This window comes from Somniosus microcephalus, chromosome 4, assembly GCF_052327205.1.
Source record: "Somniosus microcephalus isolate GS21.2 chromosome 4, FLI_Smic_1.0, whole genome shotgun sequence".
Classification (NCBI taxonomy): domain Eukaryota; kingdom Metazoa; phylum Chordata; class Chondrichthyes; order Squaliformes; family Somniosidae; genus Somniosus; species Somniosus microcephalus.
Genome location: NC_140990.1, coordinates 211177694 through 211202739, shown reverse-complemented (window position 1 = coordinate 211202739; position 25046 = coordinate 211177694). Strand labels below are relative to the sequence as shown.

The 25046-nt window shown below is 50.1% G+C and overlaps 1 protein-coding gene across 1 annotated transcript in view; it reads left to right on the top strand.

Moving 5' to 3' along the window:
* LOC147120195 (SPATS2-like protein) overlaps nucleotides 1–25046 on the top strand; it is a 390413-nt gene that overhangs the window by 190922 nt on the left and 174445 nt on the right. Inside the window, exon 7 of the mRNA XM_085985783.1 lies at nucleotides 7928–8063. Coding sequence (XP_085841909.1) covers nucleotides 7928–8063 — 136 coding nt within the window. The remainder of the gene's footprint in view (nucleotides 1–7927; nucleotides 8064–25046) is intronic.

Below are 25046 nucleotides of genomic sequence, written 5' to 3'. Positions count from 1 at the left end.
CCGCCCTCAGTCTCCCCTCTTCCCCGCCCTCGGCCTCCCCTCTTCCCCGCCCTCGGCCTCCCCTCTTCCCCGCCCTCGGTCTCCCCTCTTCCCCGCCCTCGGCCTCCCCTCTTCCCCGCCCTCGGTCTCCCCGCTTTCGGTCTCCCCTCTTCCCCGCCCTCGGTCTCCCCTCTTCCCCACCCTCGTTCTCCCCTCTTCTCCACCCCCCCCCAGTCTCCCCTCTTCCCGTCCCCCAGTCTCCCCTCTTCCCCGCCCCCGGTCTCCCCTCTTTCCCTCTTTCCCACCCCCCCAGTCTCCCCTCTTCCCGCCCTCGGTCTCCCCTCTTCCCCACCCCCCCAGTCTCCCCTCTTCCTCGCCCTCGGTCTCCCCTCTTCCCCGCCCTCGGTCTCCCCTCTTCCCCGCCCTTGATCTCCCCTCTTCCCCGCCCCCAGTCTCCCCTCTTCCCCGCCCCCCCCAGTCTCCCCTCTTCCCGCCCTCAGTCTCCCCTCTTCCCCGCCCTGGGTCTCCCTTCTTCCCCGCCCTCGGTCTCCCCTCTTCCCGCCCTCGGCCTCCCCTCTTCCCCGCCCCCGGTCTCCCCTCTTCCTCGCCCCCTGTGTCCCCTCTTACCCGCCCTCAGTCTCCCCTCTTCCCCGCCCCCGGTCTCCCCTCTTCCTTGCCCCCTGTGTCCCCTCTTACCCGCCCCCGGTCTCCCCTCTTACCTGCCCCCGGTCTCCCCTCTTCCTCGCCCCCGGTCTCCCCTCTTCCTCGCCCCCTGTGTCCCCTCTTACCCGCCCCCGGTCTCCCCTCTTACCTGCCCCCGGTCTCCCCTCTTCCTCGCCCCCGGTCTCCCCTCTTCCTCGCCCCCTGTGTCCCCTCTTACCCGCCCTCAGTCTCCCCTCTTCCCCGCCCCCGGTCTCCCCTCTTCCTCGCCCCCTGTGTCCCCTCTTACCCGCCCCCGGTCTCCCCTCTTACCTGCCCCCGGTCTCCCCTCTTCCTCGCCCCTGGTCTCCCCTCTTCCTCGCCCCCTGTGTCCCCTCTTCCCCGCCCCCTGTGTCCCCTCTTCCCCGCCCCCTGTGTCCCCTCTTCCCCGCCCCCTGTGTCCCTTCTTCCCCGCCCCTTGTGTCCCTTCTCCCCCGCCCTCAGTCTCCCCTCTTCCCAGCACTCGGTCTCCCCTCTTCACCTGCTCATGGATGGCCTCCTGGTTCTTGGAACTTGTCACACAATGGCTGCTGGCCCAAAGTCACGAGCAAACATACTCAACTACAGCCGACCCAACCTTTATAAGGTAAATGCAGTAACATTTGTAGAAGTTATGTGAACAGATGTCACATGATTGGGCATCACATGGTCAGAATGTCACGTGATCAAAACTCCAGGATTGCCCCCAACCAGAGTTGGCAACCTGAGTGAAGGCTCATGTGGAGCATAAACACCGGCATAGACCAGTTGGGCCGAATGGCTTGTTTCTGTGCTGTACATTCTGTTGAATTCTATGTAAATGGTTGCGTGGTGAAGAAAAGGAGGGTCGAGTAAATCTTCTGAACGGGATTTTGTGGAGGGAATAAAACTCTGCATTTATTGGAAAATAATAGTATTGTCCCAGGCTCTGAAGCCTGCTCCATACTGATGAATGATTGCTGGAAAAATGGACCCAATGATCTCAGCTTAGCTTATGCTGTAGAATAATTCTACCCCTAGGCCATAAGACTCATGAACGTATAATTTATTATTATTTATTACTGTTGTTTTATTTATTATTACTGTATTTCTATTAGTATTTTATCATTGTTATGCCATATTTATTCCAATGTTGGGAGGACTCGTAAAAATCATTGTGCAGTACACACGTCTGCTGCATATATGACAAATAAAAATTGAATTGAATTGAACTGAATTGAACGTTGCTGACCACCTCCAGATGTGACTCGGCAGCCATCAGTTTTACAGGGCCCATTGAGCAAAGCCGTTCACAGTGAAAGGTCCTCAAAGAAATAGCTGTTACTAAATAATGCCAAAACCCTGAGTGCAGCTGCAGAGTCCAGAGCCAAGAGTTTTATGAAATACTGAGGGGGAAGCGAAACCAAGAGATTAGTTGCTAACTTTCGAACTCAGCATGCAGCCCAGATAATATCCTTCTGAGTATTTATTGTGCTTGTTCCTTTTCTTAAAGGAACACTTGTGGTCAAGAATTTTGAGCTTGCAAGCCAGAATGTAAATGAGAAGCTCTGCGGAGAGGGTGGCAAAGTGACCATACCCGTGTGGGTCTGTTAAATAATTCACATAATAATCAACTTTTCGAATAGCTTCAAAATGTAAATGTGAAAACTTATAGGGATTTATCTGGATATCATTACTTTAAACAAAACTCAAAATGCCATGCAGAGATGTCTGGTTTGCAAAGCAGAAATTCTTGGCAAGATACTTTAACTGCTGCATTAAGTTTGCAGCACTAAGAGAGCTGTATAGTGGGGTTGTGTATTGGAGTTACCTCACATTGTACCCTGGTACAGAAACCGGGCCCTTCGTTGTAAGACAACAATCCGCTCTCACACACCCCCTACTGGCAGGTGGTAGAATGGCGCTGGCAGGGACCATGGAGACCACAGAAAGGAGGGGGAATGAATTAATAAATGAATGCAAACAAATCAAAGTTTGTCAGTGGGGAATGGATTTTTTTTAAAGAAATTGAATACCTATGGAGAAAGTGCTTTTACATTATTATCCAGTTGATTAAATAAATATGATTTTTGATTCTCCCATTCTGTTACATTAATTGAACCAATGGGATGGTTTGTTACAGATCGGTGCCTGCCCATCCAGCCCAGTATGCTATGTAAACAGTCACATGGTTCAGTACAGTCACATGGTTCAGTATAACCGAAACAAAGTGGCAGCTCCAGGCTAAATTTACTTCAAAGTAGTTTTCCCGAGTTAAATAAAAGCACAAAATATTACAAAGAGGAATCTTGGTATTTGGGCTGCAACACTGCATTGTGGACAGATATCACTGGTATGTAAAAAGAAGTATAGTAATTAAAGCCAAAGTGAAACAAGTTGTTTTAAAATGGGCTGATCGCTATGGAATTACTAAATGTACAATGTATACCTTAATTTTAACTGAAGGCCATTATTAAGTTTAACTTCAGGGAGGCTACTACTTGATGGACTGAATAAGAAAACCTTCCTCTCACCTCTGAATCCAAGCCAGACTTGCGATACAAATTTCCTCCTGATGACGGTTATCAGTACAGTTGTTGAAATTATCTGTTAACATAGAAACATAGAAGATAGGAGCAGGAGTAGGCCATTCAGCCCTTCGAGCCTGCTCCGCCATTCAGTGAGATCATGGCTGATCATCCAAATTCAGTACCCTGTCCCTGCCTTCTCCCCATATCCCTTGATCCCTTTAGCCTCAAGAAATATATCCAACTCTTTCTTGAATATATTTAATGAACTGGCCTCCACCGCCCTCTGTGGCAGAGAATTCCACAGGTTCACCACTCTCTGGGTGAAGAAATTCCTCCTCATTTCAGTCCTAAATGGCTTACCCCTTATCCTTAGACTATGACCACTGGTTCTGGACTCCCCGGCCATCCGAAACATCCTTCCTGCATCTAGTCTGTCCAGACCTGACAGCATTTTATAGGTTTCGATGAGATCCCCTCTCAATCTTCTAAACTCCAGTGAGTATAAGCCCAATCGACACAATCTCTCCTCCTACGTCATTCCTGCCATCCCAGGTATCAGCCTGGTGAATCTTCGCTGCACTCCCTCCATGGCAAGAACGTCCTTCCTCAGGTAAGGTGACCAAAACTGCACACAATGCTCAAGGTGCGGTCTCACCAAGGCCCTGTACAACTGTAGCAAGACATCCTTGTTCCTGTACTCGAACCCTTTTGCTACGAAGGCTAACATACCATTTGCCTTCTTAACCGCCTGCTGCACCTGCATGCTTACCTTCAGCGACTGGTGCACAATAACACCCAGGTCTCTTTGCACTTCCCCTTCTCCCAATCTATTGCCATTCAAATAATAATCTGCCTTCCTGTTTTTGCCACCAAAGTGGATAACCTCACATTTATCCACATTATAGTGCATTTGCCATGTTTCTGCCCAATCACCCAACCTGTCCAAATCGTGCTGGAGTTTCACGACATCCTCCTCACAGCTTACCCTCCCACCCAGCTTTGTGTCGTCTGCAAATTTGGAGATATTACATCCAATTCCCTCGTCCAGATCATTAATATATATTGTGAACAGCTGGGGTCCTAGGACCGATCCTTGCGGTACCCCACTAGTCACTGCCTGCCACTCGGAAAACGACCCGTTTATTCCAACTCTTTGCTTTCTGTCCGCCAACCAGTTCTCTATCCAAGTCAATACCTTTCCCCCAATCCCATGTGCCTTAATTTTGCACGCTAATCTCTTATGTGGGACCTTATCGAAAGCCTTCTGAAAGTCCAAATACACCACATCCACTGGTTCTCCCTTATCTATTTTACCAGTTACATCCTCAAAAAATTCCAGTAGATTAGTCAAGCATGATTTACCTTTTGTAAATCCATGTTGACTTTGTCCGATCCTGTCACTGCTTTCCAAGTGCTCTGCCATTACATCTTTTATAATACTCTAGCATTTTCCCCACTACCGATGTCAGGCTTACCGGTCTATAATTCCCCGCATTTTCTCTACCACCTTTTTTGAATAGTGGGGTAACATTAGCTACCCTCCAATCCAAGGGTATTGTTCCAGAGTCTATCGAGTTCTGGAAGATGACCAGCAATGCATCTACTATTTCTAGGGCCACTTCCTTAAGTACTCTTGGATGTAGATTATCAGGCCCTGGGGATTTATCGGCCTTCAGTCCTATCAATTTTCCTAACACCATTTCCCTACAAATACTGATTTCTTTCAGTTCCACCCTTTCATTAGACCCTATGTTCCCCGGCATCTCTGGGAGGTTATTTGTGTTCTCCTTTGTGAAGACAGAACCAAAATATGTATTTATTTGGTCTGCCATTTCTTTGTTCCCCATTATAAATTCCCCTGATTCTGACTGCAAGGGACCTACGCTTGACTTCACCAATCTTTTTCTCTTCACATATCTATAAAACCTTTTACAGTCAGTTTTTATGTTGCCTGATAGCTTACTCTCATATTCTATTTTCCCTTTCTTAATTAATCCCTTTGTCCTCCTTTGTTGAATCCTAAACTGCTCCCAATCCTCAGGATTATTGCTTTTTCTGGCCAATTTATATGTCCTCTCCTTGGATCTTATTCTATCCCTAATTTCCCTTGTTAGCCACGGTTGAGTCACCTTTTTTGTTTTATTTTTATGCCAAACTTGGATGAACAAATTCTGTAGCTCATCCATTCGGTCTTTGAATGTTTGCCATTGCCTATCCACCGTCAACCCTTTGAGTGCCATTCCCCAATCAATCCTACCCAACTCGCTCCTCAGACCATCGTAGTTTCCTTTATTTAAATTGAGGACCCTTGTCTCTGAGTCAACTACTTCATTCTCCATCTTAATGAAGAATTCGATCATATTATGATCGTTCCGACCCAAGGGGCCTCGTACAACAAGATTGCTAATTAATCCTTTCTCGTTACATGGTACCCAGTCTAAGATGGCCTGATCTCTGGTTGGTTCCTCGACATATTGGTCCAGGAAACCATCCCGTAAACACTCCAGGAATTCCTCCTCCACAGTATTGTTACTAATTTGGTTGGCCCAATCTATATGTAGATTAAAGTCAATCATGATGACTGCTGTGCCCTTATTGCACGCTTCTTTAATTTCCCTTTTAATGCCATCCCCAACCTCCGCCTTACTGTTTGGAGGTCTATATACCACTCCCACTAATGTTTTTTTCCCCTTAGTATTTCTCAATTCTACCCATACAGATTCCACATCATCAGAGCTAATATCCTTCATTACAATTGTGTTAATCCCTTCTTTAACCAGTAATGCTACCCCACCTCCCTTTCCTTTTTGCCTATCTTTCCTGAATATCGAATACCCCTGGATGTTGAGTTCCCAGTCTTGGCCATCCTTGAGCCATGTTTCCGTAATCCCAACCAAATCATAATCGTTTACCTCTATTTGCGCAGCCAATTCATCCACCTTATTACAAATGCTCCTCGCATTAAGACACAAAGCCTTCAGGCTTGTTTTTTTAACGCTCTTAGACCTATTAGAATTATTATTTACTGTGGCCATGTTTGATTTAAACTGTTGATTTCTCTGACTGCCACTTTTGTTTTTCTCCTTCCTATCTTTTGCTGTTATCCCTGTTTTCCTTTCCTCTGTCTCCCTGCTCAGGTTCCCAACCCCCTGCCATTTTAGTTTAAACCCCCCCAAATAGTGCTAGCAACCCTCTCCGCAAGGATATATGTCCCGCTCTGGTTCAGGTGCAACCCGTCCGACTTGTACAAGTCCCACCTTCCCCAGAAGCAGGCCCAGTGAGCCAGGAAACTAAAGCCCTCCCTCCTGCACCAACTCTTTAGCCACGCATTCTTCTGCTCTATCCTCCTATTCCTATACTCACTAGCACGTGGCACCGGGAGTAATCCAGAGATTACAACCTTTGAGGTCCTACTCTTTAATCTGCTACCTAGCTCCCTAAGTTCTTGCTGCAGGACCTCATCCCTCTTCCTATCTATGTCACTGGTCCCAATGTGAACCATGACCTCTGCCTGTTCACCCTCCCCCTTCAGAATGCCCTGCAGCCGTTCAGTGACATCCTTGACCCTGGCACCAGGGAGGCAACAAACCATCCTGGAGTCACGTCTACAGCCACAGAAACGCCTATCTGTTCCCCTTACGATAGAATCCCCTACCACTATTGCTCGCCCACTCTTTTTCCTCCCTTCCTGAGCAGCAGAAGCACCCCTGGTGTCAGGAAGTTGTCTGCTGCTGCCTTCCCCTGGTGAGTCATCCCCCTCAACAGTATCCAATTTGAAAGGGGGATGGCCACAGGGGTCCCCTGCACTACCTGCCTGCTTCTATTGCTCCGCCTGGTGGTCACCCATTTCCCTTCTGCCTGTGCAGCCCTACCCTGCGGCGTGACCAACTCATCAATCGTGTAATCCATGACCCTCTCAGCATCGTGAATGCTCCACAACCTATCCATCCGCAGCTCCAGCGCCTCAATACGGCCCGTTAGTAGCTGCAGCTGGATGCATTTCTGGCACACATGGTCGTCAGGGACACTGGCAGCGTCCCTGAATTCCCACATAGAGCAAGAGGAGCATAACACAGGATTGGGCTCTCCTGGCATGACTTACCCCTTTAATTAATTTAAATTAATTCAATACCACCAGTTAAAGATATACTCTAGGGCACTTATTTACCAACTGTCCCCACTATACCACAGAGACCCAAGAAAATATAAACCACAGAATTTAAGCTTGTAATGAAAAGGTATTTGGGCTGCAACACTGCATTGTGGACAGATATCACTGGTATGTAAAAAGAAGTATTGTAATTAAAGCCAAAGTGAAACAAGTTGTTTTAAAATGGGCTGATCGCTATGGAATTACTAAATGTACAATGTATACCTTAATTTTAACTGAAGGCCATTATTAAGTTTAACTTCAGGGAGGCTACTACTTGATGGACTGAATAAGAAAACCTTCCTCTCACCTCTGAATCCAAGCCAGACTTGTGATACAAATTTCCTCCTGATGACGGTTATCAGTACAGTTGTTCAATAAAAAAAATTAATTACTCTCACTTGCATCGATGCAGTTACCCTGATAATTAAAGGGCTGTTCATGTGCCTGCTCAGAATGGTGGCCAATGCTAGTGTGGAGAGTTACACTCACTGTAATCCTGCAGTCACGCTGGCTGGTTATGGACGCAATTTATAATTACCCTGCAAAATAGGAAAGATATTATTAAACTACCTAATGATGATACTGAAGTTTGTGTTTCTCAAAATAGGTACGAGCATTGAAAAATCGGTGAAAGACCTGCAGCGATGCACCGTCTCGTTGGTCAGATACCAACTCCTGATCAAAGAGGAAATGGATGCTTCTGTAAAGAAGATCAAGGCTACCTTTGCAGAGTTGCAGGCCTGGTAAGGGATTCTAAATCTAATACGTGACAGAGGAAAAGTTTACAATTTTAATAAGGATATTTTTCAAGAATTTGTTTCATAAAAGACATTGGGGTGAAATTCAGTACGTTAGCGCCCCCAGTTAACGCCTGGCAGGGGCGCTAATGGGGTGCTCAGGTAGTAGCACCGCGATGGGGCGAATCCCGCGCCGCACGGCAAATTCGCCGGCCCCACATAACAGTTAGTGCCTCGGTCCCTTTCGCCATGCAGATTGTGATGTCAGTGAGCGGGTAACGCTCACTGGGCGCCTGATCTGCAAAGCCGACAGCGCCAGGGAGTGGAGGCGTGAATCAGCCAGCTGGCGGGCCGCTACTTAAAGGGATGCGCCCCAGCTGTCAAGGAATTTCCGTTCCAAAGGTCAGTTATGAGTGGCAGAGAGCGCAGGATGTATCTGCGGCCAAATAAAGGCTGCTTTGTCCCCGGAGTGTCGCGGCCCGTCAAATGACTTTGTATTTCATCCCACAGCAGATCACCGTTCTGCACTCCCCGAATCACTGGGGGGCTGGTGTGCAGACTCCAGTGACCCTGCCCTTTAATGGCTGGAAGTCGCCTGCGCCAATGCTCACTTCCGATTACACAACATCTCATATTCATTATCGCTTGGAGCCTAACGCCACTCACCTATGCCATTAGCACCTGATTTAGCGCCGCCCTGCATTCTTTGAGTGCTGTGACTGAATTTTAGCGGGCAGCGAGATTGATTAGCGCCTGGCGCGAAACCTCCAACTTCTCAAATGTTAGTGCCCCTTCCTGGGCGCTACTGAATTTCTCCCCCATTATCTTCCACCATTGCTGCAATTTAATAGCCACAGATTTAGCAGTTAATGACATTACATAGTTATTTTATTAATACTATCAGCTTCTGGAACGCAGTGAGTAATCATACTATTGGAATCCAGGAGTTCGCAGTGTCTCAGCAAGTTGATCCAGTTAAATTGTTGAGCCATCCAGATTGGAAAGTCCCAGGTTTGAACACCCCAGCTGGGATGAAATTAGGGGTGCAACCACCTTGGTGCCCCTACGATAGGGAGGGGGAAATTCGGCTACTGTTGATCACTGTCCAGTAAGCCACAGTGTGTGTTCATATCAGGATATGACAAGCTGGGGTTTGGCTGTGGTCATCTCCATGGTCGAATAGCACACTGACACTCACTACCAAGGCTACTTGGCTGAGGTAGTTGAGAGCGACCAGCATTTGTAGAGTGGTATCCCTGCAGAAGGTAACATCCTCATGAGAGGAGAGATGGGGAGAAAACTTGGCAAAAAAGATCAGTTATTTGTACACTTTAAAGATGTAAAAAAAGCACTTAATACAATTTAACTACAATGTGTGATATGGAAACAAATTAACAATTTGAGCTTTTGTTGAACCAGATTAATGGTGTGAGTCTAGGAGGTGTGGTAGAGCAAAGAGATGTAGGTGTCCATGTGCACAAATTACTAAAAGCTAGTGCACAGATCTAAAAAGTAATCAAAAAGGCTCATGAAATGTTGGCCTTTATCTCAAGGGGGATGGAATTCAGAAGTAAGGAAGTGATGCTTCGGTCAAACTCCAACTGGAGCACTGCGTTCAGTTCTGGGCACCGTACCTCAGGAAGGATCTATTGGCTTTGGAGAAGGTACATTGCAGATTCACCAGAATGATACTGGGACTGAAACAGTTACATTACGAGGACAGGTTGCATAAACTTATATTCCTTGAGTTAAGCAGATTGAAGGGTGATCTAATCGTGGTCTTTACAATGATAAAGGGATTTGATAGGGTAGACACAGAGAAAGATTTCCTCTGGTGGGGGAAGCCAGAACCAAAGGGCATAAACTTAAAATTAGAGCTAGCACAGTTAGGAAATGAGGAAACACTTTTTCACACACAAGTTAGTAGAAATGTGGAACTTGCTCCTCCAAAAGTTTGTGGATGCTGGAGGTCAGTTGAAATTTTCAAGACTGAGATCGATAGATTTTTGTTAGGTAAAGGTATCAAGGAATATGGAGCAAAGGCTGTTGAATTGCAGAACAGGCTCGATGGACTGAATCGCCTACTCCTGTTTCTGTGCTTCTAGTTCCTTTGAGAAATGAGAAATCAACACAAAATTTTTCAATGGCTGTGAGGTTTAAATGCCCATTAACTTTCTGCAGTTACCTCGCCATCTTCTGTGGTCTCTGTACTCCCATGGTCTCAATCACCGGCAAGGCTATCTCTGACCACGTCCTTGTATCTCTCACCACCCACAATTCCCTACCCACTTGCAATTGCCTTTCCTCTGGAACTTCCAAACTCCCACTGCCTGGCTTTTGTCATGCCATTCACCATGATACCTCCACAGCTGTTAATTTGCTCAACCATTCCCTCACCTCATAGGAACATAGGGCTGAATTTTTACTTTGAAGATAGTGCAGGTTTGTGAGTGGGTGGGCTGTTAAAAGCGCTGAAATGTGCGTCGGGAAGCTGGCTTCAACCTGCTACCTTCTGCCTATAACTGGGGCGAGTCAGGCAGCGTGCCAGGGACCCGCTTGGAAGAGGCAGGTGACCTAATTAAAGCGGTTTAGAGCTCATTAAGAGGCTATTAACAGCCTTCTTTACTTGATGTTGCAGCTTTTACTGGCTGTCGACAGGATTCCCGGGCTTGCTTAACCTCGCAAGTGAAAGTAAGGTGAGAGCAGAGTGGCCACTGTGGGAGTTGAACAATTGACAGTTAAAATAAATCACAAATACTCACATCTCACACCTGCTTCCTTGCCTAAGGGAAAGGCTCTTGCTGACACCACTTGTGCTAAGAGTTTGCTTTCGGGAATTTGCAGGCGAATTCTACAACTTTGGAAGTCACTCTCACTATATTGGAGGATTGTGCCTCTGATCTCCACTTTACCTGGAATATATCAGATCAGCATGGGTGCCGCTTATGCTGTTTCACCTTGGACCTCATGAGGACCAAGATGAGCCCCAGCAGCAACAACACCAACAGGAGCAGCAGCCTTCTCCTCACCAACCTGCCGCTCCACAGGACAGAGGGGATGAGCACAGGGGTGTAACTCGCAGGAGGCGATACCCCCAACACAGGGTATATAGGCAGAGGATCAGCTTCCTGGACATGACTGAACAGCAGTGCCTTAGGCGGCTCAGGCTATCGCCTCAGGTCGTGGCAGACATTTGTAGCCTGCTGGAAGAAGACCTGCTGCCAAGTGAACCTGGTGGACACACATTAACAGTGGCTTTCAAAGTCACCACCGCCCTCAGGCTCCTTCTAGGGATCTGCAGGAGACATTTGCAGGATCTTGCAGTTGGCTGCCAACAAATGCATCACCCAGGTGACCAATGCCATGTTTGACAAGTCAGGCACTTATGTACACTTTGCCACTGATGAAGCCAGTCAGCCTGAACAGGCGTTCAGCTTTGCGGCTCCGGCTGGCTTCCCACAGGTGCAGGGCATCATCGACGGCATCATCGACTGCACAATGTGGTCATCAAGGCACCCCCACATCACCCAGGAGTGTTCGTGAACCATAAGGGCTTCCACTCCCTCAATGTGCAGTTCGTCAGCAACCATAAAAAGATCACCATGCATGTGTGTGCTAGATTCTAGGGAGCTGTCATGACTCATTCATCCTGCGCCAGTCCACCCTCCCTCAGCTTTTCGCACTCTCGTCCAGACTTACCGGCTGGCTGCTTGGACACAAGGGAAGACATGGCTGATGACACCCTTGAGGAGACCAAGCAATGAAGCCGAAGAACGCTACAATCAAAGCCACATGACGACGAGATGTGTCATAGAGCAAGCAATCAGGATGCTGAAGATGCGATTCAGATGCCTGGACAGATCTGGAGGAGCCCTTCAATACGCACCAGCCAGGGTCTCCAGAATGATCATCGTATGCTGTGCTCTGCACAACACAGCGCAGCAGCGAGGATTGGAGATGCAGGAAGAGCAAGGCCTCTTCAGAGGAGGAGGAAAATGAGGTAGGAACGGGAGGAACACGAGGAGGACGAGGAGGAATCTGAAGTGGACATGGCACCAGCAGTGGTGCATATTGCTGCCCAGGAGGCCCGGGATGGCCTCATAATGGCCTGATTTAATTAAGTTGCACCAGAGCACCCACATGGAACCCAGATGCTGAACCAACTTCCCCCCCCAACCCCCAACGCCACAAAGCAGTCCTAAAATGACCAAACCATCCCTGTCATATGCACTCACAGCTCGAGGTTAAGTAATGTCTTACAATTCACTCCAACTGACAAGGCCATTTGCCAGGCAGCAGGCAAAAATTGACCGGAGAGGAAAGTGGTGCAAAGAAATAGTTTAATGTCACTCATAACTTTAACAGAAATGTAACCATTTTATAACACACCCATGTGTATACCCTTGTGTGTCTACAATGGTGTCTTCTTTCTTTTTCTACAACTCCTACACCGTGCAACCCTTGTGGCTTCAGCAGAGGTAGAGGCAGGCTGCTCATTACCCTGCTGTGGCTGCTTTGACACTTTTGGCGGACGTCCTCTGGGTTTTGGAACTTGTGAGGGCCCCGCCAAAGACTGCTCCTCCTGCGGCAGGAGCAGACTCGGCCATCGGGATCCGAGGCAGCATATGGGGCTCTGACTGAGAGGGGACAACGGGGGAGAAGTGTGAGCGCTTTGAGCAGAGCCCCCACTTCCATGTCCCCGCTCACCATCATCCCTCTCATGGCCTACCTGCATTTCCCTGCTAGCAAGGAGCTGGAGAGCACCTTGCTGCACATCAGTGGGGCGATGAACGGCCAACTCTAGGTTTCTATCCATCCTGGATATGGCTGCAATCAGAGTCTGCAAGCTGTTGTTCACAGCAAGCATGCACTCGTTCGACTGGCACATTTGATGCTCCATGCAGGTGGCCACCTTTCCATGGAAGAGCACATCGTAGCCATCGCGTGCGATATCGTGCTGCTTATGTTCTAGATGGACTCCTCCATTCTCCCTACAATTGAGCACATTGCAGCTGGAAAAGCTGCCAGAGCCTCCTGTATTTTTTGCTGCTCCTCAAGAATCATCCTGTTTGTCGATGGCCCTTGAGGTTCAGCACCTGTATCCAGCTGAGCATTGCTTGGAGCGTCCTGCCCCCTCCGACGAGGATTTGCCACTGCTGTCCCTGCCTCCACCATCTGCTCTTGCTCACATGTGATCTGTGAGACACCAGATGACAACACTACTCCCTCTTACTGGACCCACCGACGTGTGTGTATCTGTGCTGGTGCTGGGTGTGCATGGGTTGTGCGACAGTATACCCTCAGAGACTGCGAACTCCTCTGAGGAGCCGTCTTCCTCCTCTGGCTGGACAGTGCGGGGGGGGGGTGGGGCACTTGATGGGTATGTGAGTGAGTAAAGACATGAATTGGAACTGTTCTAATATGTTTTAATTTACCATTATGCACATGATCATATTTCACTGGCTGATGACATCAAGTCACCATGAGTGACTGTTGTATGTCATGTGGCTGCATGATATTTAATTCTGTCACCAGGTTGCTGGGAGGTCCTCCTCTCTCCAGCTCCCACCGCCAGTAGCTCCGCAATGCAGCTCAGTTCCAGGGCCTGCTCTTCTGCTGAAGTCAGCGGTGTGGTGATTTGTGGGTCTCCACCGGTTCACTGCTTCTTCCACGTGTTCTGCGCTCTCTTCTCCTGCAAGGAGGGAAACCAGAGACCTTTGAGTGAGAGAAATGGAATGAGTGTAAGGGATGGATGGGCAATATCTGTTGAGAGTGACAATGAGGGAGAGGCATAACATTGTACTAAAATGGGGGGGGGGGCGGGTGACTGTCAGTGGTGGATGGTCAGATGGGGATGTGAGTAAGGGCAAAGACAGTGAGGGATGGGTGCACCTGCAAAGTAGGTTGGTGTGAGGAATGACGTGCAGGAGTAGACTTGGGAAGGCAGTGAGGGGGTTGGGGTGACAGGCACATCAGGACGTAGGGCAATGTGTCATTTTACTCACCTTTCCTGACCTCATGAGGTTGTTAAAATGTTTCCTACACTGGATCCATGCCCTTTGAACAATTCTCCTGCTGCTCTCCTGCACTCTCCAGCCATGCATTTTTTGTCAGTGACGCTGGCCTCTTCCTCCCATCAGCAGGGTAGAGGATGTCCCTGTGGGCCCTGGCTCCTTGGAGTAATATCTCCAAGGAGGCATCACTAAATCTCTGGGCTGTCTTCTGCCTTTGACTCTGCATAATTAAGATTTAGTATTGTCGAAGTGTTGTAGCGCAAACAGTTCCTCTCTGTCACAATCTGGCTTCCACCTCCACCAGCCTTCAACTGACATCTGTGCATTGCTCCTTTAAATAGCTCAGCTGAAGTAGAGCCATCAGTGATGTCATCGGACCCGCTCCAGTTAATTGGTCGGGAATCCTGGAAGTCTGATTCAATTGCAGTGGCTTCATTAAAAAGCCTCTCCAATTTCTGGGTTCCTGACACGATCCACAGCCCCCCACACCCATCACGGCTCCAAGATAAAAATTCAGTCCATAGGAACAGGAGTAGGCCATTTAAACCCTTGAGCCAGCTCCGCCATTCAATGAGATCATAGCTGATCTGCAACCTAACTCCATATATCCGCCTTTATCCCATATCCTTTAATACATTTGGTTAAAAATGAGTTAAACCGTCTGTACAGCAATGCACACAGTGTCCGTAATAAAACAGGGGAGCTGGAGGCAATCATGCGTTGCATAGTAGGGATTACTGAGACATAACTACAGAAAAGTCAGGATTGGGAATTAAATATTCCAGGGTATAACATATTTAGAAAAGATAGAGAGGGAAAAAGGGGAGGTGGAGTAGCTGTACTTATTAGGAATAACCTAATGGCAGTAGAAAAAGTGATGCAGCTATCAGCAAGACAAAAATAGAATCCATATGGATAGAAATAGAAGATAATAAAGGATCAATCACACTAATAGGCGTCATCTACGTACCACCTAATAGTGGAAGGGAGATGGAGGAAGAAATATACAGACAGTTTAGGGAAATTAGTAAAAAAACAGAATAATAATCATGGGAGATTTCAGCTACCCCAATATTAATTGGACAGAAGAAGTAGGTAAAGGGGATAAAGGAATGGAATTCCTACAATGTCTACAGGACTCCTTTCTAAACCAATATTTAAAAAGCCCAACAAGGGAGGATTCATTATTAGATCTAATAATGGGGAATGAACCAGAGCAGATAAGAGAAGTAAAAGTAGGGGAACATCTAGGAAATAGTGACCATAATATAATACGCTTTAAGATGGTAATTGAGAAGGACGTAAGCACAATGAAAACCAGGTTAATAGATTGGAGAAAAGCTGATTTTGAGGGGCTGAGAATAGAACTTGGGAAAATAAAATGGGCAACAATATTGGCAAACAATGATGTAGAACAGCAATGGGAAACATTTTAAACGGCGTTCAACAGAGTGCAGGAACATTATATTCTACTAAAAGAAAAGAACAAATTAAACACTAATGAGACTCCATGGATGAATAAAGCCATAAGGGAACAATTGAGGGTAAGGAAAGAGGTATACATTAAGTAGGTAAATGTAGGTCCTTTACAGTCAGAGATGGGAGAATTTATAATGGGGAATGAGGAAATGGCTTCACAAAAAACCTCCCAGAAATACGAGAAAACCAAGGGTGTGGCGAGAATGAGGAACTTAAAGAAATTATTATTAGTAAAAAAAACCAGTACTAGCAAAATTAATGGGACTAAAAGTCGATAAATCCCAAGGACCAGATGACCTACATCCTAGGGATTTGAAAGAGGTGTCCATTGGGATAGTGGACGCATTGGTTGTCATCTTCCAAAATTCTATAGATTCTGGAACGGTTCCTGCAGATTGGAGGATAGCAAATGTAACCCCGCTATTTAAGAAAGGAGGGAGAGAGAAAACGGGGAACTACAGACCTGTTAGCCTCACATCAGTAGTTGGGAAAATGCTGGAATCTATTATAAAGGATGCAATAACTGGGCACTTAGGACAGAAAGCAGAGAGCAGGAGTAAAGGATAGCTATTCACAGTGGCAGAAGGTGGGTAGTGGTGTTCCACAAGGATCAGTGCTGGGACCACTGCTGTTCACAATTTATATTAATGATTTAGACTTTGGAATCAAAAACACAATTTCTAAATTTGCAGATGACACCAAATTGGGGCGGGGGGATAGTTAATACTGAGGAGGACTGCAACAAATTACAGGAGGACATTAATAAACTTGCAGAATGGACATATAATTGACAAATGAAGCTCAACACAGATAAATGTGAGGTTGTGGCATACCGACCACAGAAAGGACACAATCTGCTTTTCGGTCCGTAGACTATAAATCAGGCGTCATGCCTTTAAGAAGGATCACACCTTTAAGAAACTCGATCTGCACATAGTTAAGCCCAGAGCGGGGGAGGAGCAGTCGAAGCTGTGGACTGATGAAAGGCAGTCATGCTTGGTGTAGGCTCTGACGCCATTTTGTGTTCAACATGCAGTCTCAAGAATTAAACCTTTTCTGTTGAACCTCTCCGAGTTCAGTATTTTTTGCTAGGAGTACGTAGACTCCTACATTGGTGACCCCGACGCTCAGGACGACTCCTAAGCGTAACCATGGCTGACACAAACGCAGTTTCTGTGAAGCTGCCGGAGTTCTGGGAGAACCTAGCCACCGCCTGGTTCCTTCAAGCCAAATCGCAATTCCGACTCCGCGGCATCACTGCCGACGCAACGATGTACGACTACCTCCTCGCCTCCCTGGGCAGCTCCACAATCATGAAAGTCTGGACAACACTACAAAACCCTTCGGAGGAAGGCAAGTACGCACATCTCAAGGCCGTGCTCCTTAAAAAATTCACAGCCTCCCAATTTTTGCGCAACTGCCACCTCCTCGACCGCCCGGGCCTCGGTGACTCCACGCCGTCAGACTTGCTCTCACACATGCTTGCTCTGACCGACGAGAAGCCGCCCGGCTCCCTCTTCCGCACGCTCTTTATCCGCCAACTACCTCCCAGCATCCGCCCGGCGATCGTGGCGTCCAGCCTCACGGACCTCGAGGTCCTGGCCGACGAAGCCGATAAGCTCCTGTCCACCGGCTCCAACCACGCCGTCACCCCCGACCTGGCCTCCGTAGCGTCGGCGCGCGCTCCACCCTCTATCGCGCGGCCACACAGCTCGGCCACGAGGCCCCCCAGGCCCCCACGTCCCCCAAGCCCTCCGACTCAGGGCTACTGCTACTTTCATACCCGGTTTGGCGCACGGGCACGCCGCTGCAGCCATCCCTGCACGTTTCCAACCGCCCCCACATCGGCCTACACGATGGCCGTGGGGCAAGCAGGCGCGCTGCTGTACGTTACGGACAGCGCCTCCGGACGCCGTTTCCTATGCGACACGGGCGCGCAGCGCAGCATCATCCCCGCGTCCGCCCTCGAGATCCAGCGAGGCGGCCGCGGCCCTGCGCTGGTTGCCGCCAACGGCATCGACATCCGGACATACGGCACCTGCACCGTCACCATCGACCTCGCAGGCCGCCGCTACCACTGGGAGTTTATCACCACCAAGGTGCTCTCCCCACTCCTCGGTGCGGATTTCCTGTGCGCCCACGGCCTGTTGGTCGACATGCCTCGGCGCCGCCTCGTGGACATGAACACCATGTCACCTATCCCGGGCGCCATGGCACCCCCCCCAACCCGCCGAAATGGTGTGGCAGTGCCGCGCCCGCTCAACGGATGACTACTCAGCACTCCTGGCTGAGTTCCCAGCCCTCACCAACCCGACCTTCTCCGCGAAAGTTGCTAAGCACGGGGTAGAACACTTCATCCCCACCACAGGCCCACCGGTGTATGCCCACGCCCACAGGCTGGACCCGGCCAAGCTGGAGATCGCGCGGGCCGAGTTCGCCACATTGGAACAGCTCGGCATCATCCGCCGCTCCAACAGCCCCTGGGCCTCCCCACTCCACATCGTCACCAAACCCGACGGGGGATGGCGCCCCTGCGGGGACTACCGGCGCCTAAACGACGCCACCACGCCGGATCGGTACCCCATACCGCACATTCAAGACTTCTCGGCTAGACTGGCCGGCCGCTCAGTCTTCTCCAAAGTCGACCTGGTGCGCGGTTACCATCAGGTGCCAGTCCACCCCACGGACGTTCCCAAGACGGCCATAATCACCCCTTTTGGGCTATTCGAGTTCCTCCGAATGCCCTTCGGCCTCAAAAACACGGCCCAGGCCTTCCAGCGGCTCATGGACTCGGTCCTCCGGGACCTGAAGTTCCTCTTTGTCTACCTGGATGACATCCTGGTAGCTAGTTCCTCCAAGCAGGAACACATCGAGCACCTCCGCACCCTGTTCCAGCGGCTCAGTGAGCACGGGCTCATCATCAGCCCAGCCAAGTGCCAATTCAGCCTCAGCAGGATCGAATTCCTCGGCCACCACATCACGCAGGACGGAGCCATTCCCCTGCCCGCCAAGGTGCAAGCCGTCCAGCAGTTCCCCCGGCCTACCACCATCAAAGGCCTCCAGGAGTTCTTGGGGATGATCAACTTTTACAACCACTTCATTCCCGGAGCGGCCTCCCTCATGCGGCCCCTATACGAAGCCCTCCGGAGTAAGAAAGACAGAATGGCGATCGAGTGGTCGGCGGACATGTTGACCGCTTTCGACTCGACCAAAACGGCGCTCGCCGACGCCACCATGCTCGCTCACCCACAGCCCAATGCCAGGGTGGCCCTCACCACGGACGCCTCCGACCATGCGGTCGGCGCCGTGTATGAACAGTGGGTCGACGGGGCCTGGTAACCGCTGGCCTTTTTCAGCCGCCAACTGCGCCCCCCGGAGGCCAAATAAAGTGCCTTTGACCACGAGCTCCTCGCACTGTACCTGGCAGTGCGCCATTTTAGATTTCTTCTGGAGGGTCGCCCCTGCACCGCGTTTGTCGACCACAAACCCCTGACATTCGCGATTGCGAAATCTGCAGACCCGTGGTCAGCCAGGCAACAACGCCAGCTCGCCGCGGTGTCCGAATTCACCACGGACATCCGGCACGTCTCCGGTCGAGACAACGTGGTGGCCGACTGCCTATCCCGCCCCGCCATCCACGGCGCCCACCTGGCAGTGGACTATGCTCAACTGGCAGCGGAGCAACGCACCGACCCCGATCTGCTGTCCGCGCCCACAACCGTCCCAGGGCTGCGACTGACCGACGTCGCCTGCGGCCCGTCCGCCGTCACAGTCAAATGCGACACCTCCTTGGCGCAACCCCGCCCCGTAGTCCCGGCGTCCTGGTGAAAACGGGTGTTCGACATCGTCCACGGCCTCTCACACCCCGGCACCCGCGCGTCCATTAGACTGGTGGCCAACCGATTTGTCTGGCTCGGCCTGCGCAAAGATGTGCGCGTCTGCTCCAGATCCTGCATAGCTTGCCAGCGTGCCAAAATCCACCAGCACGTCAAAGCCCCACTCGAGGAGTTCACCTTGCCAGAAAGAAGGTTTGACCACGTCCACATCGACCTCGTCGGCCCCCTGCCGCCATCACAAGGTCACACGCACCTGCTGACAATCGTGGACCATACCACCCGCTGGCCCGAGGCCATTCCACTGACGTCCACCACCACCGCTGACATCGCGATGGCGTTCATCGGTACCTGGGTCGCTCGGTTCGGCGTCCCCTCCGACATGATGTCGGATAGAGGCCCGCAGTTCACCTCTGATCTGTGGGCCGCCATCGCCCGAAACCTCGGGGTGGCTGTTCACCGCACCACGGCTTACCACCCCCAAGCCAACGGACTGTGCGAGCGATTCCACAGGTCCATGAAGGCGTCCCTCCGCGCCAGCCTCGAGGACGAGGCTTGGATCGACCGCCTCCCGTGGGTGCTACTTGGCCCACGCTCCGCGGTCAAGGAAGACCTGCAAGCCTCGGCGGCGGAACTCATGTACGGCCAGCCGCTGCGCGTACCCGGAGAGTTCCTGCCCACCGCCACGACCCCCTGGTTGGCTGACCAGCAACGCCGCGCTTTCGCCAACCGAGCACAACAGTTCGCTCCGGTACCCACCGGCTGGCACGGCGAACCAGCAACCCGCGTACCACCTAGGCTGCACATGGCCAAATTTGTTTTTGTGCGCCATGACGCCCACCGAGGACCTCTACGGCCCGCATACGATGGACCCTACAAGATACTCCAGACGGGGAACAAATTCTTCCTCCTCGAAGTGGGCGGCAGAACTGACAAGGTGTCGGTCGACCGGCTCAAGCTGGCGCACCTAGAGCCCGACGAACCCGTTCAAGTGGGCCAACCCCCACCGTGGGGCAGACCGCCTAAGAGCCCGACGCGTCCGACCGCCCCGCTCCCGACACCAACCGCCAAGAGCCGTTCCGGCCGTGCCATCAAGCCGCCACGCCAGTTCGTACACTCCCTACTAGTGGATTCTGGGGGGAGCTGTGTGGCGTACCGACCACAGAAAGGACACAATCCGCTTTTCGGTCCGTAGACTATAAGTCAGGCGTCATGCCTTTAAGAAGGATCACACCTTTAAGAAACTCGAACTGCAACATAGTTAAGCCCAGAGCGGGGGAGGAGCAGTCGAAACTATGGACTGATGAAAGGCAGTCATGCTTGGTGTAGGCTCTGACGCCATTTTGTGTTCAACATGCAGTCTCAAGAATTAAACCTTTTCTGTTGAACCTCTCCGAGTTCAGTATTTTTTGCTAGGAGTACGTAGACTCCTACAAGGTATTACATTTTGGTAGGAATAATAGGGAGGTCACTTATTACTTGGAGAGTGCGAGTCTGGGTCGGGTAGAGGAACAAAGGGATCTCGGAGTACTAATACACAAATCACTAAAAAGTTGTGACACAGGTTAGCAAGGCCATAAATAAAGCAAACTAAGCACTAGGGTTTATTTCTAGAAGGATAGAATTGAAAAGTAAGGAAGTTATGCTAAACATTTATCGAACCTTGGTTAGACCACACAAGAGTACTGCATACAGTTCTGGTCGCCATATTATAAAAAGGATATAGAGGCACTGGAGAGGGTGCAGAGAAGATTTACAAGGATGATACCAGAAATGCGAGGGTATATAGCTATCAGGAAAGGATGAAGAGGCTGGGTCTCTTTTCTTTTTGAAAAAAGAAGGCTGAGGGGTGACCGAATAGAGGTCTTTAAAATTATGAAAGGTTTTGATAGAGTGGATACAGAGAGAATGTTTCCACTTGTGGGGAAGAGCATAACTAGAGGCCATCAATATAAGATAGTCACCAAGAAATCAAATAGGGAATTCAGAAGAAACTTCTTTACCCAAAGAGTGGTGAGAATGTGGATCTCGCTACCACAGGGAGTGGTTGAGGCGAATAATATAGATGTATTTAAGGGGAGGCTGGATAAGCTTATGAGAGAGGAGGGAATAGAGGGTTATGCTGATAGATTTAGATGAGGAAAGACAGGAGGAGGCTCGAGTGGAGCATAAACACCGGCAGGGACAGGTTGGGCCAAATGGCCTGTTTCTGTGCCGTATATCCTATGTAACAAAAATCTATCATGCTCAGATTTAAATTAACAATTGATCTAGCATCAATTGCTGTTTCTGGAAAAGAATGCCAAACTTCTCCCACCCTTTGTGTGAAGAAGTATTTCCTAACTTCACTCCTGAAAGGCCTGGCTCTAATTTTTAGGCTATGCCCCCTAGTCAAAGATTCCCCAACCAGCAGAAATAGTTTCTCTCTATCTCCTCTATCAGTTCTCCTTAATATCTTGAAAACTTCGATCAAATCACCCCTTAAGCATCTAAATTGCAGGGAATACAACCCTAGTTTGTGTAATCTCGCCTCGTAATTTAACCCTTGGAGTCCGGGTAGCATTCTGGTAAATCTAAGCTGCACTCCCTCCAAGGCCAATATATCCTTCCTAAGGTGTGGTGCCCAGAACTGCTCACAGTACTCCAGGTGTGGTCTAACCAGGGCTTTGTATAGCTGTAGCATGACTTATATCCCCTTGTATGCTAGTCCTCTAGATATAAAGGCCAGTATACCAGTAGCCTTTTTCATTATTTTCTGTACCTGTCCATGACATTTTAATGATCTTTGTACATGGACCCCCAATTCTCTTTGGACCTCCACTGTTACTAACTTTTCACCATTTAGAAAATACACTGTTCTATCCATTATAGTTCCAAAGTGGATGACCTCACATTTGCCTACATTGAAATCCATTTGCCACAGTTTTGCCCATTCACTTAAACTATTAATATCTCTTTGTAATTTTATGCTTCCATCTACACTGCTTACAATGCTGAATGAAGTTCAGGCAGACAGAAGCAGCTGGCCAGCATCAAAGCAAGGCTCACCAGCAAACAGGAAAGTCGTGGTGAGGGTGTTTTGGGAGTTCTCACGGGAGGGAAGAGGGTGGGGTGGGGTGGGGAGTCTGGGGCAGGGCAGGTAGTAACTTTCCTTGTGGGGCTGGATAAGCACCCAGCTCCTCCTGGCCCTGCAAAGGAATGATTTTCGTTTACCATTCTCACCTCTGAGTTAGCAGGTCGTGGGTTCAAATCCCACTCCAGGGACTTCAACACAAAATCTGGACTGACACTTCAGTGCAGTACTGAGGGAGTGCTGCACTGTCGGAGGTGCCGTCTTTCAGATGAGAAGTTAAAACGATGCCCCGTCTGCCCTCTGAGGTGGACATAAAAGATCCCATGGCACTACTTCAAAGCAGAGCAGGGGAGTTCTCCCTGGTGTCCTGGAAAATATTTATCCCTCAATCAACATCACTGAAAAAGATTGTCTGGTCATTATCACATCGTTGTCTGTGGGACCTTGCTGTGCACAAATTAGCTGCTGCATTTCCTACATTACAAGTGACTACACTTCAAAAGTACTTAATTGTCTGTAAAGTGCTTTGGGACGTCCTGAGGTCATGAAAGGCATTGTACAAATACAAATTCTTTCTTTATTTCTTACCTTAGAGGGCCTATTCGTCCTTCCCAACAGCTGCCGACCTGCTTTCACCTGGAGTGAAAGTCTCAGGGACTTCCACACTTAAAGGGTTAAAGTGCAATCGGGGGTCCCGTTTGTAGTGTATGTACCTTTAAGGGTGTGGTAAACCACTGTTTGTATTCCACTGTGTACATGCCTGGACATGCCTCGGCTGACTCCTCCCACAAGTCCTAGTATAAAGGTGACTGCTCCCCAGCCCTTTGTATTTCTGGACCGGTCGACCACTCGAGGCAGACCTTCATTCTTTTGTTAATAAAAGCCTTTAGTTACTCTCTTAACTCTCAGTCTTTTATGAGTAATTGATAGCGCATCAATTTTATTAACAAAATTTTTATAATGGAGAAGATCCTCACACCAGCATGCCTGGACTTAGATCATCGGGAGGCGGACTCATCCACCAAGTTTACTCACTGGCTTAAGTGTTTCGAAAAATTCCTGACCGCCTCCGCAGCAATCAAATCGGACGAGGACAAACTGGATGTCCTGACCTCCAAAGTGAACCACCGAGTGTACTCGGTCATCCAAGACGCGACCTCGTACGCGGACGCTATCAAGCTCCTCAAGGACCAGTACACGCGCCCAGTGAACGAAGTGTACGCCAGGCACCTTCTGGGGAGTCGTAAACAACAACCTGGGGAATCGACCGTGGAATACCTTCAGGCACTGTCTGTGCTTGGCCGGGCCTGTGGTTGTAAGGATGTAAAGGCCGCCGTGTACACAGAGGAACTTATCCGGGACGCTTTTGTAGCGGGCCACAGATCCAATTACACCCGACAGCGACTGTTGGAGCAGAGTGACCTCGACCTCAACAAGGCCTCTGAACTCGCACTATCATTGGATGCAGCCTACCGGGGCATGGATGCCTACTCCTCTGCACCGTGGACGCCGCGGGGAATGACAGCCTGGGACACGGTAGGACCGCCTCATAGCGCCGTGCCACCCCAGCCACACCCCAGCAATGACCCAACTACCGCAGCAGTGTCCCAAGGCCAGACAGCAGTGCCCCAAGGCCAGAAATGCTACTTCTGTGGCCAGGCAAAACACCCCAGAGCGCGCTGCCCGGCGAAAAACGCGATCTGCTCGGGCTGCGGGAAGAAGGGACACTACACTAACGTCTGCAGGGCCAAAGCCACCCCGAACCCCAGCAGCGCCGCGTGTGGGCCATGCGGGCCGCCATCTTGGGCCTCCCCGGCCATGTACGAACCACCGGTACAGCAGCCATTTTGGACGCCTCCAGCCACATGGGGATCATGGACGCCGCCATCTTGGATGACAGCCGGAACGCAGCAGGCCCCCAACACCGCCTCATCTGATACCCGCAGCGACACACCGACCCCTACGCTGGCATCCGTTACACTGGACGAAGCGAGACCGCACCAGCTGGCCAGTTCCACAATGGACATTAAGGTAAATGGCCACGATACAATCTGCCTTTTTGACTCTGGGAGCACGGAGAGCTTCATCCACCCCGACACGGTGCGGCGTTGCTCTCTCCCAGTCCTGCCTGTGCACCAGCGGATTTCTATGGCCTCCGAGTCCCAGTCGGCGGACATCGGCGGCTACTGCGTAGTGACACTCGTAGTAGACGGGACCATGTACGATCATTTTAAACTTCTGGTCCTGCCCGACCTCTGCGCTGCCGTCCTGCTGGGGTTAGATTTTCAGTGCCACCTTAAAAGTGTTACGATGGCGTATGGTGGACCCCTACCCCCACTCACAGTCCGCAGCCAGCAGCTCCCAAATTGCCCGCCGCGCACCAGGTGCAACCTCTCCACACTCAGAGTCACCCCCCCCCCAACTGTTTGCTAACCTCACCCCCGACTGTAAGCCCATCGCCACAAAGAGCAGGCGATACAGTGCCGGGGACAGGGTTTTCATTAAAACCGAAGTGGAGCGGCTCCTGAAGGAAGGGATTATTGAGGGCAGCACCAGCCCCTGGTGAGCCCAGGTTGTGGTCGTTAAGACC